The 15,080-nt window shown below is 38.4% G+C and overlaps 2 protein-coding genes across 2 annotated transcripts in view; both read left to right on the top strand.

The window, feature by feature from the left end:
- The first annotated feature begins 890 nt into the window (after positions 1-890).
- Positions 891-15,080, top strand: part of LOC140923372 (fibronectin type III domain-containing protein-like) — a 33,537-nt gene continuing 19,347 nt past the window's right edge. Inside the window, exon 1 of the mRNA XM_073373463.1 lies at positions 891-1,056. The gene's annotated coding sequence lies outside the window, so the exon portion shown is untranslated. The remainder of the gene's footprint in view (positions 1,057-15,080) is intronic.
- Positions 4,217-6,962, top strand: LOC140923413 (uncharacterized). The gene is made up of 2 exons (XM_073373508.1): positions 4,217-4,335; positions 4,898-6,962. The coding sequence occupies exons 1-2, from the start codon at positions 4,279-4,281 to the stop codon at positions 5,246-5,248; spliced, it is 408 nt and encodes a 135-aa protein (XP_073229609.1). The 5' UTR covers positions 4,217-4,278; the 3' UTR covers positions 5,249-6,962.

Raw genomic sequence — 15,080 nt, 5'->3', positions numbered from 1 at the left:
AAGATGTTCCCCGCCAACTTAAGCGGCTTCTTCACTAGGCATAAAGAGGAGAAAAAAGGCTATCTAAACGGAAAAAAAAAATTGATTGGCATTCCAAACTTCCATACTTCAGTATTTATGACCAAAGTGTACCTTAAAAAGTTGAATCTGCAAGCGCGAACTTAAGGTAAATGTCTAAAACCCAAACTTCACAAAATACGCCTACATGTCAATTATTAGGAAACTGGGAATTAATTAGCCAATTAGGAATTAATTAGACTTACTCATAAGCCACTTTAGGGACATTTATCTGCAGTTTGGGCATTTTTAAGGGTGTAAAACCAAAACAAATGCAAATACGACGGCTGTACGGGTATGTTGCAAGTTAATGCCCCCAACAATCGTTTACATGTAAATCTAAAAGCATTTTTCTAAAATAATGTTTTTGCCATTAGGTGTACAGTCTATTTGCGGCAATGACCTGTCACTGATTGATTTTATTTTCACCTGTAAACTTGGCATCGTTGCCAGATGAAACAGAGATCGGAGCCAATTTTTTCGCCGATGAATTTCAACGGCTTGACGACTCCACTTCAATAACGATAAACTAAATCAGTTTTCTAAGAAATAACCGTTTGAAAACGTTGCTGGATCATGGTCGACTGTGAAAACGACATGTAGTTTCTAGGGAAGACATTGTCCAAATCCTGATACCTTAACAGTCCATGGACAGCTGACTATTCGATTAAATTATGCAAAAAGAAAAAAAAAACCTTGACAGCTTACTATATATACCGGACGTCCTGTGTATTGGTGCTGCGTTATTTTTAGGGTCGTACGCTAATGTACGCTTCCTGAGAAAGGATCATAAGAGAGAGGGTTGATAAACACTGCTCTACTGATATCTAGAGTTCGTTGAACGTAGTGCATAAAGTGTGCGGGATATTGTATAGCCGACTATCACAAGACGAGCTTTCACTTGCAATCTCAAGGCTCTATATCCTTTGTGGCTCGTGAAAAAAGGGAAGTCTTGTGCATCGTACGCTGAGTTGGGCGGGAAGTCTCTTTTTGGCTACTGTAAGTACAGAACAGAAGGAATGATATGTCTTTTTTTAAGAGCTTCCAGAGTTAGTTACAACCCTGTTTGCCATTGTCAGACAGGGGAATTTAGGGACGGTGGTACAGTATATCGGAAAGAGCTGGCTGACTGTTGCAATGGACTTTCTACTTTGAGAATTTGATAGGAGTTTCTGAATTTGACATCTTTAATTTCTACTTGGGAAACGAACACGTTAGAATCAGTGTCCTGAGAAGGTCTACGTACGAATTGATGTGCTTACACCAGCAAATTATATACAGACTGATCGGAGCCCAAGATCAAAGAGAATAATTCGGGCTCTCTAATGCAACTGCAAGCTCTGACCTTTGCAATCATTCATTTTTGTGCTTTTGTGTTTTCCCTATTCTCCTTTTGCTATCTACTTAATAACTGGGATTACTAAAAGATCAACCTTAATGTTACTCAAAATGTTACTGTAATACAAGTATTGCATGATATCATTTGCGGTGAAACAAAGGCAAACAAGGCCCGACAATGTTTCACATTTCATTGCGTAACATCAAAATGATTTTTGATTAAATTCGACCAATGCAGCGCAGATAACTTAATTTGACCATTGATGTTCTTCTGTCCTTCCCTGAGATCGGCTGTCAAGCTGGATCCTTGGTGAATTTTTCCATCGTTTAATTAAGGCTGAAAAGGAAAAGTATTCGACCAGAGGTCACCGGGCCAGAAATATTCCGAATCAGTCCAACTGAACTGTTAGCTTGTCGGAAGATTTAAAAATTAGGGGAAAAAACATGGTGCTGCTTAACGCACCCGATAGCTTCGATCTGACGCTGGTCTTCCGCCTATGCGAATTTTGGATTTTTCAATGACGAAGCGGCCCTAAGAAAGTTAGTTTACGTGGGAGGCTGTTAGCTCTTGCCTTGTGGCCTTGCGAACACCTCGTTTAATTAAGAAACCCGCCCCCTTCTGCTGATTGCAAATGAATCCGCAACCAAAACTGATTAGTAACGTTCCTCAACTATCCGAAAGACCGGGCCGGGGGCACACTCACTAGCGGGAGCTTCGCACTCTTGCTACACTTTGCGACTTACGGAGAAGAAATTTTTTTTTCCTTCTAAAAAAGGGACAAGGTTTCCAATCAAAGATTTGTGACCTCTTGTCTAGCATACTCACTTGCACAGGGTGAAATAAGGTGTTTCCGCAATTCGGAAATGTTGCGGAAACCTGATGGTTCAAATTTCCGTTGCGTTTCCGCGGGACGGTTACGACGGGAAACGTGTAAGATGAAAATGGAGGTATTGTTTCGTGTTTCCGCAGCGCTTCCGTTGACTTAAACGTGTCAGCTAGTTTCCATTGCGTTTCCGCAAGCGGTTTTTTACTGCAATTTTCTGGTTTGTATGATCAATCCCTGGTTTCTCATATCATAAAATTTGTTTTAACTGTACTGATTACGCTTCAGGCAAGATGAGGAATCATTGCATTGACCTAAAATATCCGAAAGAACAGAGATAGTCGCCTGCGCTGCGCTAAACTACACGTCGTAAATACTGGAAAAGTGATAGATGATTCCCTCTGTCTTCCTTTTCTAAGAGATTCAAAGACGTGTTATTAAAATTATTAGCGCTCCAAACATTGAAGCGTAATTTGAAACAATTTAAAATAAATAAATGATTTTTTAACACGCTTGCACGCGTTTTGCCTCGCTCTGGAGGCGTGAATCTTACGAGCATGCGTGCCTCGTTTTCACGTTGAATTTTGAATCGCGCGCCCTTTTGAACATTCTTCGCTGTCGGTTCGCCTTCCATTTTGGTGGTTTGTACATGCAGGGCCGTTTTTTTGTGAAGTTGAGCAAGGAGAGTGTGATAAATTGCGGAGATAGACTACAGGGCGGAATAATAGTTCGAAAAACTATTTAAATGAAACGCCAAATCCCATGTAAGCGGTGATGAAGGAGTTCAGTGTTCACTCTTGGCGACTCGAATGCACACTGAGTGTTTCTACAACCATTGAGAAGAAAGAACGCCTACTTTAAACTGTGGATCCTTGTTGTTCGTAAGTACATTCTGAATCTCTTTTAAATATATAGAAGCATATTTAAGTTTATGTAATAGCTTTGGGAGCATTTCATCGATGTCGATCATAAAATTCGTTTTACATGTGAGCTTACACCCATGTTTCATGCGACAGCGAGTTGCTTCGTAACCTTTGTACGTTGCCTGTAGTTTTTTTAATAACATATACCTGTAAAGCAGGTGTTTGTCTGATTTCTTTGGCAATAAAGACATAGTTGCTGCCTCACCGAAAAAGAATTTTTTATACTAATGCACATTTTAATGGCGAAGATGGCAGCTGTAAAACATTGAATCTCGAATGAGGAAACGGAATCACGGAACGGAGTACGGAATCAAATGTCAAATGACAGAAAATTATTATTTAAAAATTCCTTGACACTGAAATGTACAAAACATTTCCACTCCAATTTCTGACACTGTGGATATTTATCACAAAGATAAACCTGTACGAAAATAATATTTAATGTTCATATTAATTTTTTGCATACAATGTCCATTTCCTTACTAGATTCAAAACGACATATGCAATTTGCAGGGACCAGTGGGAATTGTTCAAAATTGAAATAAATGTAGTGCTTGTTACGATACTTGTAGGGTTAAAAGGAACCTTTTCTCTTTGTGTACGTGCACAATAAAAAGTTTTATATGATGGTGCAGAAAGGTTCTAAAAGTCTAAAATATAATTTCCTTACACTTCAATTTATCGTTAAGCTATGAACACTTGGTACAGTGAAACCCTGCCTTAGGGCCACCTCGGTAATACAGTCACCTCGTCATATAACCACTTTTTTTTGGCAGCCTGGCCAAAACTACCATACATTTTCTTGTAAAAAAATCCTCTTTAATACAGCCACGTCATTATTACGGCAAAACTTTTTTGGCCCATTGATGACCATATTAATGGGGTTCCACTGTAGTTTCTTGGTGTTGCCAACAGGTGCAATCCCCTAATGACATGAATACAATAGATTGAAAAGCCACTAAATAATACCCACACCAAAAACAGGAGCAAACCAACAATACTTTTAGCAACACCAAGAAGCACTCTTAATTCCTTTTCTACAGACCTGCACATTTAACATGCTTTCCTTTTGCTAGGGGCCATTTTTCAGTACTGAAGTCAGGGAAGTACTCGCGCAGATGTGGTAAGGTGGCAAAATGGAAAACTTGAAGAACACAGAATTCGGACAAGATGCCAATTTGAGAGCTAAAAAGGTAGGTAAAATACATGTACATTATTTTGTTAATGCTTGCAGTGCAAATATTTCTACTGTGTAGGTTACGTCATCCACTGAGTGATTTATTTAGCCTGTCCTGTAACAGAACTGTGCTTTGGCAGTGCCTGGTGGCCCCTGTTGCATTATTGTTGCTCCTGGGTGACAAGGAAGTCTTAGTTTGTTCAAAAACATTCATCCTGGGTACCTGGATCTTTCAGGTTAAGGGCACAAGGCTCTTTCATTTTTTAAGAACACAACACATATTTTGCATGTTTGTCTATTGCATACATAATTTATGATTGTTATAGAATGCACGAGTGCCACACCCTACCCCCTTTGACATTTTTAATGTTAACAGTGTCCTTGCCATTTATTTGAGGGGTTTGATTGTAGTGTAAATTGCTCAGAGCAGAGAGCAAGAACCAAATCTGAAGATTCAAAATAGTCAGAGTCACTATTTTGCCAGACTAAACTGTTGCTGAAGAACAAAGTAAATGTTAATCAAGTGTTTATCACACTAGTCATGCCACTGTGACTAAATAAGTATTTTTGGTGTTCAGAAATTGAGGAATCGCACAGACGTGTTGGACAAGGCACAACTTTCTCCAAATGACAAAGCCAAAATAAAGGCTTTATTAGACGTACACAATGCTATCCAATTTATGTCTTTGGAGGAGAGTGAAGACAATGAAGAGGGGGCCAGCGATCCACCACCCAGGTACATCAGGCCACTATGCTCAGAGAGGTCAAAGTTAAGAAACATCAATGCTGTTCTTGACGCCTTTAGTGAGGCTCACATGTCAAAGAGGCAAAAAAAAAGAACAGCCAGGGAAATAACCAGAGAGGTTGATAAATACTTGTCAGACAGACCAGTACCAAATAACTGCCCTTCATGGGCAGTATGCCAATAACACCGCCAAAGTAACAAATTGCTACAGTGATCGCTACTATGGCAACTGGGAATAAAAGGTCCAAAAATGATGCTGTGCACATTATGTCCAGAAAATGACCTTTAGCCGAAGCACAAAATGAGATGGCATAGTCGCTCTACATGAGTATAAAATTCTACTTTTCCCCTATTTTTCACTGGTTTAAAACCTATCATATTGTTTTTCTCTTAGTCAAGAAAGTATTTGACACTTCTAGTTCACTGGGCAGTCAATCACTCTTCCCTGCGTTTTACTAACAACGAAACCAAAAGAGCGAGAAGCCCTGTGTGACTTTTGGGTGCCACTTGCATAAAGTTGAAATTTGATGGTCAACAGTGACATTCTCTCTTCAGGACTCTGCATCCACGACCACCATAGTAGAGGTCACTGTAGCAATTTGCTTAAAGTCCCTAATGCATTATCGGCCTTCTTTAGTCAGGATGACCCTGTGATGATCAACTCTAAATTGCACAATCTTATTGGAAAGGTGATAAGAGTTTTATTCTTTAAGACAATCTTTACTCGACTGTGTTCATTAAAATTGCTGAAATTACAGGATAGTCAATGGATTATCCTAAAACTATAAAACAGGGAGTGTAAGATAGATGCATTGTGAAAGTGAGGCGCTTGTTAAAAGTGCACAGTTCGTGATTATTATTCAAACTCAAATGTAGGCAAATTCTGGTAGACTACTTTGTATGCCACCAGGTCTAAGTTGTGTCCATGCAGTTACAGCAGAGTAGCAACAAAAAGTGAGACACGTGTAGAGATGTTGGCTTATACATTTGTATATAAAGCCTATATGGCTAGTTTTGTTTGCATCACTGTCGTCTTTGTAGCATCAGTCTGATACTCCCCAATAATAGCCTCTCAGCAGTTTGTATAGGCTTTAACAATAATTTTTGGGGATGATCCACCAAGTACTGGTACTCGCTAATATGAATTAGGGCAGCAGTTTAGATTCCCTAATGAGATTTTATGCAGAAGTAAGACTTTTATTTGTAATATTGTTCTTATTAAATTATGTAATAATTTTGCTGTGAACTACTTCTTGGAGTTATTTTGGAATGGAAATGCACGTTACTTATAATAATGTTAGTTAATTAATTATTATACAGTCAAAATCTTTAATACGGAAACCAAAGGGACAGAACCAAGTGTCCGCTTTACAGAGATGTCCGTATTATAGAGGTAGGGAATGTATGATTGTTGGCATTTCTGGGACCAAAGGAACTGTCCATATTAAAGAAGTGTCCATAAGAAGAGGTTTAATAGACTGTATAATTATTATGTTAATTTAATCATTTCAAGGAAAAAATTTTGAATTTTGTCAGTTCTAAAAGGATTATTTAATTGGCCATTTCCGAGTTCCCCCGGGCCTCTGTTTCAAAACGAGGGTAGATGCTCAGCGTTTTATATGGAAATCTTTCTTCATTCTCATGCAAATAAAACTCATTTTCACAAGAAAGGTTGCGCACCTAGCCTCATTTTGAAAGTGAGGGTTTTTAGAACTCGGAAGTGGCCTATTTAAATGGAAAAGTTACAGTTTTGGATATAAAAACTGTAGAAAATAGGAATACATTGTAAGGAGTCTCTTTTTTATTGTGAAAATATTTAATATACATATGTACATATTATATGAAAATGGAGAGAGAATTATTTTAATAAAATCTTTAATCCCAAAAATGCACCTAAATATGACTCTGCTTGATTTGTGTGTATCAGCGAAAATGGGTCATTTTGGATGCATGAAACGGTCCAGGGTTGTCTCACAAACGTCCACTTTTTATATACCGGATAGAATGAACATAGGATTCGAAACTGGATGGTTAAGTAAAGTTAACACATTTAGGAAATCTAGTGAATAATCCACCGAAAGTGGAATCTGGGTGAACATGAAGGCTGCAGAAAGTAAACCGATCAAACTGAGTTTCCGCATTCATTCTTCCGGGAACTTAACGGATAATTGAGTATCCTCTGAATTTACGAGCTGCGGAAACATGACGGCAGTTAGCGTTTCCGCAAGAGTAAACCTGACGGAAACGCGAGTATAAGGGATGCGTTTAAGCGCCTCCGCAGAAACTGAAACATGACGGATACACGTGTTTCCCGCAACGGTTAGTTACAATTCCGTCTACGGATATTCAGGTTTCCGTGAGGTAACCGTTACAAAAACGGAAACGGAAACGCCTTTTTTCAACCTGTGTTGGTTTTAAAATGATACACTGCTATACGCGCCTTATAACTTCATCTGCGCTTAAAGAGAGTCTTTTGGCCCATTGACTATTTTCGAATTGCCCATAATACACTCTGTTTGCCCCCCAAATTTTGCATAACTTATTGTCTTAAAATGCTCTTGGGAAAATGCAATACTCCCAGGAGCATTTAAAAACAATGGTTTATGCAGAATTTGGGGGGCAAACAGAGTGTATTATGGGCAATTGGAAAATAGAGAATAACTTTCATAACAACTGCTCCCCGGAATGTCACTGATAACACGTAACACAAAAGAGAATCGAAATATGACTGCACAATTGATGTCACAAGATGTACCTATTGTAAGCGGTCCCTTCGGGATTTTTTGTGTTTTAGGTCATCCTAACCATTTTGTACTTGCGGGCGCAAACAATAGAAACGTCATCATTACGTGCCGATTCCTCGCGGCGCCTGTTCAAGCAAATCGAGATTTTTTTCTATATTGACTGTATGACGGTATATTTCAACTGTAAATACTTTCCATAAAATACGCGCGAGTAACTAGTGTGCCTCCTCGGGATTTCGCCTTCTGGGCGAAATCCCTGCGGGGGCAAAAACCCCAACCAGGTACCAAAATACCAAGCATGAGAAGTTATTTTTCCAACCGGAAAAGTTTCCTGTTCTAGACAAATGGATTGAACTTTTTTCAAGCCATCCTCTTTCGAGAGTACGCTGTTCATACGTTCATACAGAATCACCGGGCCATGAAAGCTAGGTTGCATTTATATTGACGGAATGGCCATCGGCCTTTTCACGAAAAGGCGTAAAAAACTTCCCGTCAGGCTTTATTCTTTTCGCCGTGACGCATACATGACACAAATGCGCAAGAAAAGGGACGAAAGGCACTGGAAACGAGTTTGAAAAAGATGGCGGCGGTGTCACACCGTTTTGGGCATCCCCATTCCCAAATCCCTAGCATTTTGGGCATCCCCTTCTCATATTACTGCAGCGTTTTGGACATCCCCCGGTACCCTCTCGGGATGCCCAAATCCCTAGTGTTTTGGTCATCCCCTCTAAAAAAAATTCTGGATTTCGCGGGAAAATCGAAAACGTTTTAGAGATGGATTCCGCTAAATATAGAAATCTTTTCCAGAATCTTAGATGAGAAATGAACGAAGCGGGTGTGAGCTTTCGGCGTAAATTAACCGCGCATTTTATTTATAAGCCACATTTAACTTAGTCCTCAATTAGTTCTTACTGAAAAGAGACCGAAAAGCCACTGAAAAGCAGACACCACTACTGGCACGCTTCACTGCCTATATTTGTGAGCAAGAGCCATAATAGGACAGAGAGGGACACTCCCAGTCACGCCTTTGGGATATCTTAATCCCAAAAAAGTTATTTTTAGAACTATGCGGACCATGCGGAAACAGTTTCCGGTAAACTGGTTGACTTCCGGAAGATTCAGCGCGCCAAAGCGAGGCGGGGTCAATAAATGAAAAAAATGGCTGCTAAAGTGGAGGGACAATGCGGAGGGTGTGTACTTGATAAATTGTCCTTCTTCAACGAAGAACCTACCATAGAAAATAGTTAAAACTTCTACACAAACGGATCCTTTATAAGAAACGGTAGAAATACAGTTAAAGCGACCGCGTGGACCATCGTTTTTGTTGGAACAGCTGGAAAGAGGACAAGTAGCATTGCGTTTTACACAAAACGCGCGGGTCCTACAAAGACGACCGTACAAGCGACCGTGTGGACGTATTTTCTGTTGAAAGAGGAAGGAAAAAAACGTATAAAGGTTTCCAGTATTTTTCTCAAGGACATGACCAGGAATCAAGTGGAAAACACCTTTCCCTGCCTTGACTGATATTTGGTACCGTACTTCACATTGGACAATTAACAATTATTCTTGAACACGAGGTGAATAGAAGCGGAATATTCGCGGCGAGGTTAATATTCCTAAAGCCACTATTCAGCAAGATTAAAAATCATTAAGGAGACCATTTAAGTTCAATGTGATTGACGGTTTTGACGGATCAATTCATGTGTGAAAATCGGTATGTGCAAAAGTTTGATCTTTACAGAATTTTCAAACATTGCAAATCAAATGGCAGTTAAAAATCCTTTCGCAAACAATGGCCTAATAATGGGTTATATAGAATAGCCAGAACTTTAAATTCTGCTTCCCAGCCTGTGAAGAAAAGAAGAGCTTTGTTTTCATCTGTCGACTCGCCAAGTTAGGGAAGCAGCAAATTTGTGTTGTTCTTTAATAAGTGCAGACAATGGTGGCCCGGTTGCTCGAGGTAAGGTGCCGTTTCTCTGTAGTTTTCTTGACATTGAAATCTCGAAATTTCGTAAAGATTTGCTTTTAATTTTTTTTGTCACAAGCTGAATTTGATTTCTGGGAAAAATTCGCCTTTGAAGGAAATGTTGAGTTTACACAGGGTCTACACAGATACCACCTCTTCTATTCAATTTGTAATTGTCAACATTCCATCGAGCGAAAAATACTGCTCAGTAAAGTTAATCGGAAAACGTTCTTGAATACTTTGAAGTCTTCCTTACCTTCAAAAAAAAAAATGGACCCTAGCGAATTCTGAAAGGTTCTTACTCTGAAAAAGATTAGCAAAACACCGAGCTATCTCATTTTTTACTCGAGAGGCTAAAACACCACAAAGATCACTGAATTCTGAAAACGATTTTTGCTTGTAAAAGCTTTATTTGTGTAAGGCAGAAGCATATAACCCCGAAGCGTATAACTCTGTCGCAATGCTTCTGGGTAAGGTTATTTGTGTTTTTTCATGTTGAAATAAATACGACAGTATGATAATCTCATGTGGCGTTTATTTACTTTATGTGGTTTTACCAAGCCTAATATTTTCCTCATACACCTGTAATAATTAACTTTTACAGATCCTGCACCACAATGTGTAGGTAAGATTTCCATACAACCCCAAGCATTCATTATGTGCGTTAAATAATTAATGTAAGCTTGCTGTATGTATAATAAATGTAGGGGTTTGAATGCAAATCATACCACAGCATAATTCAAAGTTCAGGCATTCGTGGATGCACAGGACCTTTTGATGTTGTGTTTGCCACTTATTGATCTAGCAAGTTTTCTCTATTTTAGTAAGCACTCATGTTTTTAGGTGTCAGCTGCTGAATGTAGTCTTTTCTTTTTTTCGTCATAGAAAGCGCTCAAAAGTTTAAGAATAAAAACTACTGCAATAAGTTCAAGCTGTTTATAGCTTCTTACTGAGTTGTGTCTTATTTTTTTTACCCCCTCCCACACAGAAAAAAATACAAACTTATAATAGTGTATGGCAAAACCTGTATATTTAAGCAGACCCCATATTAAAAGTTACATCCTATGTTAAGCAGATGAATAGCTCAGTATGTTTGAAAAGTTTCTAACCGTATTTTCAGAAAAAACAATGTTTTCAAAAATAAATGTATCCATACCCATTTTAAGGGGTATTTTCTTTGTGTTAAAAGGTTTCAACCAATCATTAGAGCTGCAAACATTATAGCCAACTGAAGAAAACTTTACATTAATTTTATGTTCCGGACATGCATGGGATATCTGTTTTATTCAGACTCATAAGATTTTGTTATAAGGATTCATATACATGCTGCTTTGCAAATTTTTCTTGAATTTTGCTGCCTAAACCAATCAGAAGTATAATACAGACAATAGTAAAGTGAGCACCTTTTTGCATTTCAACATGTTTAAACATTGACTTTATTGATACTAATGTTGCATTTCTGATAATCTTAAAGCTGAGTCTGCAGGCAGAGCAAGTTTGTGTGATCTTTTGCTTTTAAGGCATCCATCATGACACCCCAATCTTTCACATGTTGCTGGCCTGCACATTATGATTGATCAGGCCTCATGCAACCACTAAGACATCACAGGAAATTGAGGCTGTTATTATCAGTTAAGATGATCAGTATTTGAGAATATGACCTTCATTGAGGAAGGGTTTAAGTTAAAAATGGCAGTATCACATTAAAATAAAACCTTTGGTCACACCTTGACCTCTTAATTAGGTCAAGTTTCTTTCATTGGTGAGTTAATCAAATTATGCACCTGCATGCCAGGGTTGCATTGAGAGAAACATTCTGGAGCAATAAAACATAGTGTGTGACTGAATCAATTGCATCTATTCATGCCATGGCTTGAAAGAGGCAATGTAGAGGAAAGCATCTAGAAGGAGACAAATTAATATTAATGTAGTGTGTACAATAACATGTGTTGGTTGAGCTGATCATCCAGGTGAACGTCGTCCTAAATAGGACTGTTATTGTTGACAGTGACGATGTTCACCCGGATGATCAAACTCAACATACTTTTGAAATGACTCCTGGGTTCAAACCTTTCACAATAATGTGTGTGTCACTCAGTTGGTCACACTCTTCCCAGTATTCCTCAAATTTCAAATCCCAAATGCATTGGCAGCCACGTAGTTTAACAGAAGTATAAAAAATAATAAATAAATAAAAAAGTGCTCCCTTGCCCCAAAATATAGAACTTGCACTGTTTGTCAAACTTGTACATTATTTTCCCCAGTATCAATTCCGTGGCAAGGTCATGCAAAGATCTTAAAAGAGAATTCATGATAAAAGAGAATTCATGATTGCTAGTATTATTGTTCCTTCAATTCAACCTGTCAGAAAACAACAGAAAAGTTTGCAGACACTGAAAGACATATAGACTGCAAGCAGTCTCTCTTTTGCTTGGAAATGTGTAAGCGAGAGTATTTGAGCAGCGTATTCGAATTTGCACCCTCGCAACTCACGCAACTTCACTGCTCAGATACTCCCGCTTACAGATTTTCAAGCGGAAGAGAGACTGCTCACAGTCTAAAAGACACACAACATAAAAATGATGTACCAGTTTTATAAAACCTTTACATGTTGTATTTTATATTATATCTTCAGGGAGGGAGCCAGCCTGGCATAAGGACACAGTTCTTCTCTCTTTGCATCCTCATTCATCCTTCTTTTTACCACCTATTTTTATGCATACAAGGTTGTTATAAATAAAAAAAAACCTGTAAAATTTTTAGAATTAGGGGGACATCCACACAAACTTTACTGCTTTCTGCTTATTAGAGATATCCACTAAATACTGGTTTGTTTTTCTTAAATTGTGGAAAGAAACGTTTTGCCACATTTTGAGCTATTCGACTGCTGAATACAGGGTGTCTGCTTAATATGGGGTCTGCATACCATACAATGTAGAAAATGAGTTAATTAGGCTTTCACTGAGGAGGGGAGGTACAAGAAATAAGACATAATTATAAACAAGAAGCTATGCACAGCTTGAACTTATTGCAGTAGTTCATATTCTTAACACTTGAGTGCTTTCTATAGAGAAAAAAAGAAAAGACTACATTCAGCAGCCGACACCTAACACCATGAGTGCTTACTAAAGTAGACAAAACTTGCTGGATCAATAAGTGGCAAACACAACATCAAAAGGTCCTGTGCATCCAAACCCCTACATTTATTATGCATGCAGCAAGCTTATATTATTTAACACACATAACAAATGTTTGGGGTTGTATGGAAATCTTACCTATACATTGTGGTGCAGGATCTGTAAAGGTTAATTATTACAGGGTCGTACAGGTGTATGAGGAAAATATGAGGCTTGGTAAAACAAACTCCAGATTAGATTATCATACTGTCGTATTTATTTCAACACCGTTTGCAACATGAAAAACACAAATAACCTTACACAAATAAAGTTTTTACAAGCAAAAATCGGTTTCAGGATACACACTCAGTGATAGTGTTTTAACCTCGCGAGTAAATAATTCGTGAGCTCGTTGTTTTGCTAATTTTTTTAGAGTAAGAACCTTTCAGAATTCGGCAAAATCCTTGGGTCAACTCTTTTGAAGGTATGAAAATACCTCAAAGTTTCAATATTTTTTGCTCGATGGAATGTTGACAATTACAGTTTAATCGAGTAGAAGGGCTGGGTGAACTCAACATTTCCTTTAAAGACGAATTTTCCCCCGAAATCAAATTCAACTGACTCATGAGAAAAAAAAAAATGAAAGCAAATGTTAACGAAAGCTATAGATTTCAATTAAAAAAGGACAGAGAAAACTACAGAGAAACGGCTCCTTACCTCTAGCAACCGGGCCACCATTGTCTGCACTTACAAAGAACAGCACAAATTAGCTGCACAAAAAACCTTTTTCCTCTAACTTGGCGAGTCGACAGATGAAAACAAAGCTCTACTTTTCTTCTTAGGCTTGAAAGTACAATTTAAACTTCTGGCGATTCCATATAACCCATATAGGCTATTGTTTCCGATTTGATTTGCAATGTTTGAAAATTCTGTAAAGATGAAACCTATTGTTTACCGATTTCCACACATGATTTGATCTGTCAATCAAATTGAGCTTTTTGGTTTCTTTACTGATTTAGGAACATTAAGCTCCGCTTCTATTAACCTCGTGTTCAATAAAGAATTGCTAATTGTCCAATGTGAAGTGCGGAACAAAATATCACTCAAGCAGGAAAAGGTGTGTTCCACAAGATTCCCGGTCACGTCCGTGACAAAAATACTGGAAACCTTTATACGTTCTTTTCCTTCCTCTTTCAATAGAAAATACGTCCACATGGTTGCTTGTACGGTCGTCTTTGTAGGACCCGCGCATTTTGTCTTCAACGCTTATCCGGGCCGCAATGCTTCTTGTCCTCTTTCCAGCTGTTCAAACAAAAACGATGGTCACGCGGTCGCTTTTACCGATTTCTACCGTTGCTTGTAAAGAACCCATTTGTGTAGAAGTTTTAAGCAGTTTTTATGGTAGGTTCTTTGTTGAAGAAGGCCAATTTATCAACTTCACATCATCCCTCCACTTGTGCCGCCATTTTTTTTATTTGTTGACGCCGCCTCGCTTTGGCGCCCTGAAATCGTGAAAGCGAGTCTTCCGGAAGTCAACCAGTTTACCGGAAACTGTTTTCGCATGGTCCGCATAGTTCTAAAAATAACTTTTTTGGGATTAAGATATCCCGGCCAACGCCCTGAGTGTCCCTCTCTGTCCTATTATGGCTCTTGTTGTGAGTCATTCTAGATGTGACTGAATATCACATTTGGCATAATTATGACATTGCGCAAACTTATTCCATCTTTTACCCTCATCGGTCTGTCTTAACACTTCCTGCACTTTCCAAGTTAGTTCTACGAAACTGGTTCCTTAGAAAAAAGGGCCGTTTAAACCGGGACAAATGAGAGACGTCCTCCGAAAAAAGTAATGCGTACGAGCTTGACGGTAAGTCTTACCTAAGTCGCGTCCTTTTACTTCAGGTCGATACCAATCAGTGAAAATCAAAAATTGATTTTAATCAATATTATCAATTAAAATCAATAAAAATCTATTGAGTGATATTGATTGGTTTAGCCAATCAATAAAAATCGATAATCACTCACCGATGCGTCTAAACGTTATTGATTTTCATTGACTGTGTTTTTCTCGTGGACCCCACAATTTTACCTATCACATTGAGCATGTTTGTATGTCGTTGATGTGTGCCCTTTTAAAAGATTTTTTCTGATATATTAAGCTAAGAATTCGATAAATTTACTAAATAACAT

This window comes from Porites lutea, chromosome 13, assembly GCF_958299795.1.
Source record: "Porites lutea chromosome 13, jaPorLute2.1, whole genome shotgun sequence".
Taxonomy (NCBI): Eukaryota; Metazoa; Cnidaria; class Anthozoa; order Scleractinia; family Poritidae; genus Porites; species Porites lutea.
Note: the sequence above shows the minus strand (reverse complement) of the source record. Positions and strands in the feature narration are given on the sequence as shown.

Bases quoted from the DNA above. Each gene is read 5' to 3' on its own strand.
- LOC140923413 (XM_073373508.1), top strand. From the start codon at position 4,279: ATGGAAAACTTGAAGAACACAGAATTCGGACAAGATGCCAATTTGAGA. The intron at 4,336-4,897 runs GTAGGTAAAATA...TTTGGTGTTCAG, and splicing joins CCAATTTGAGAGCTAAAAAG to AAATTGAGGAATCGCACAGA.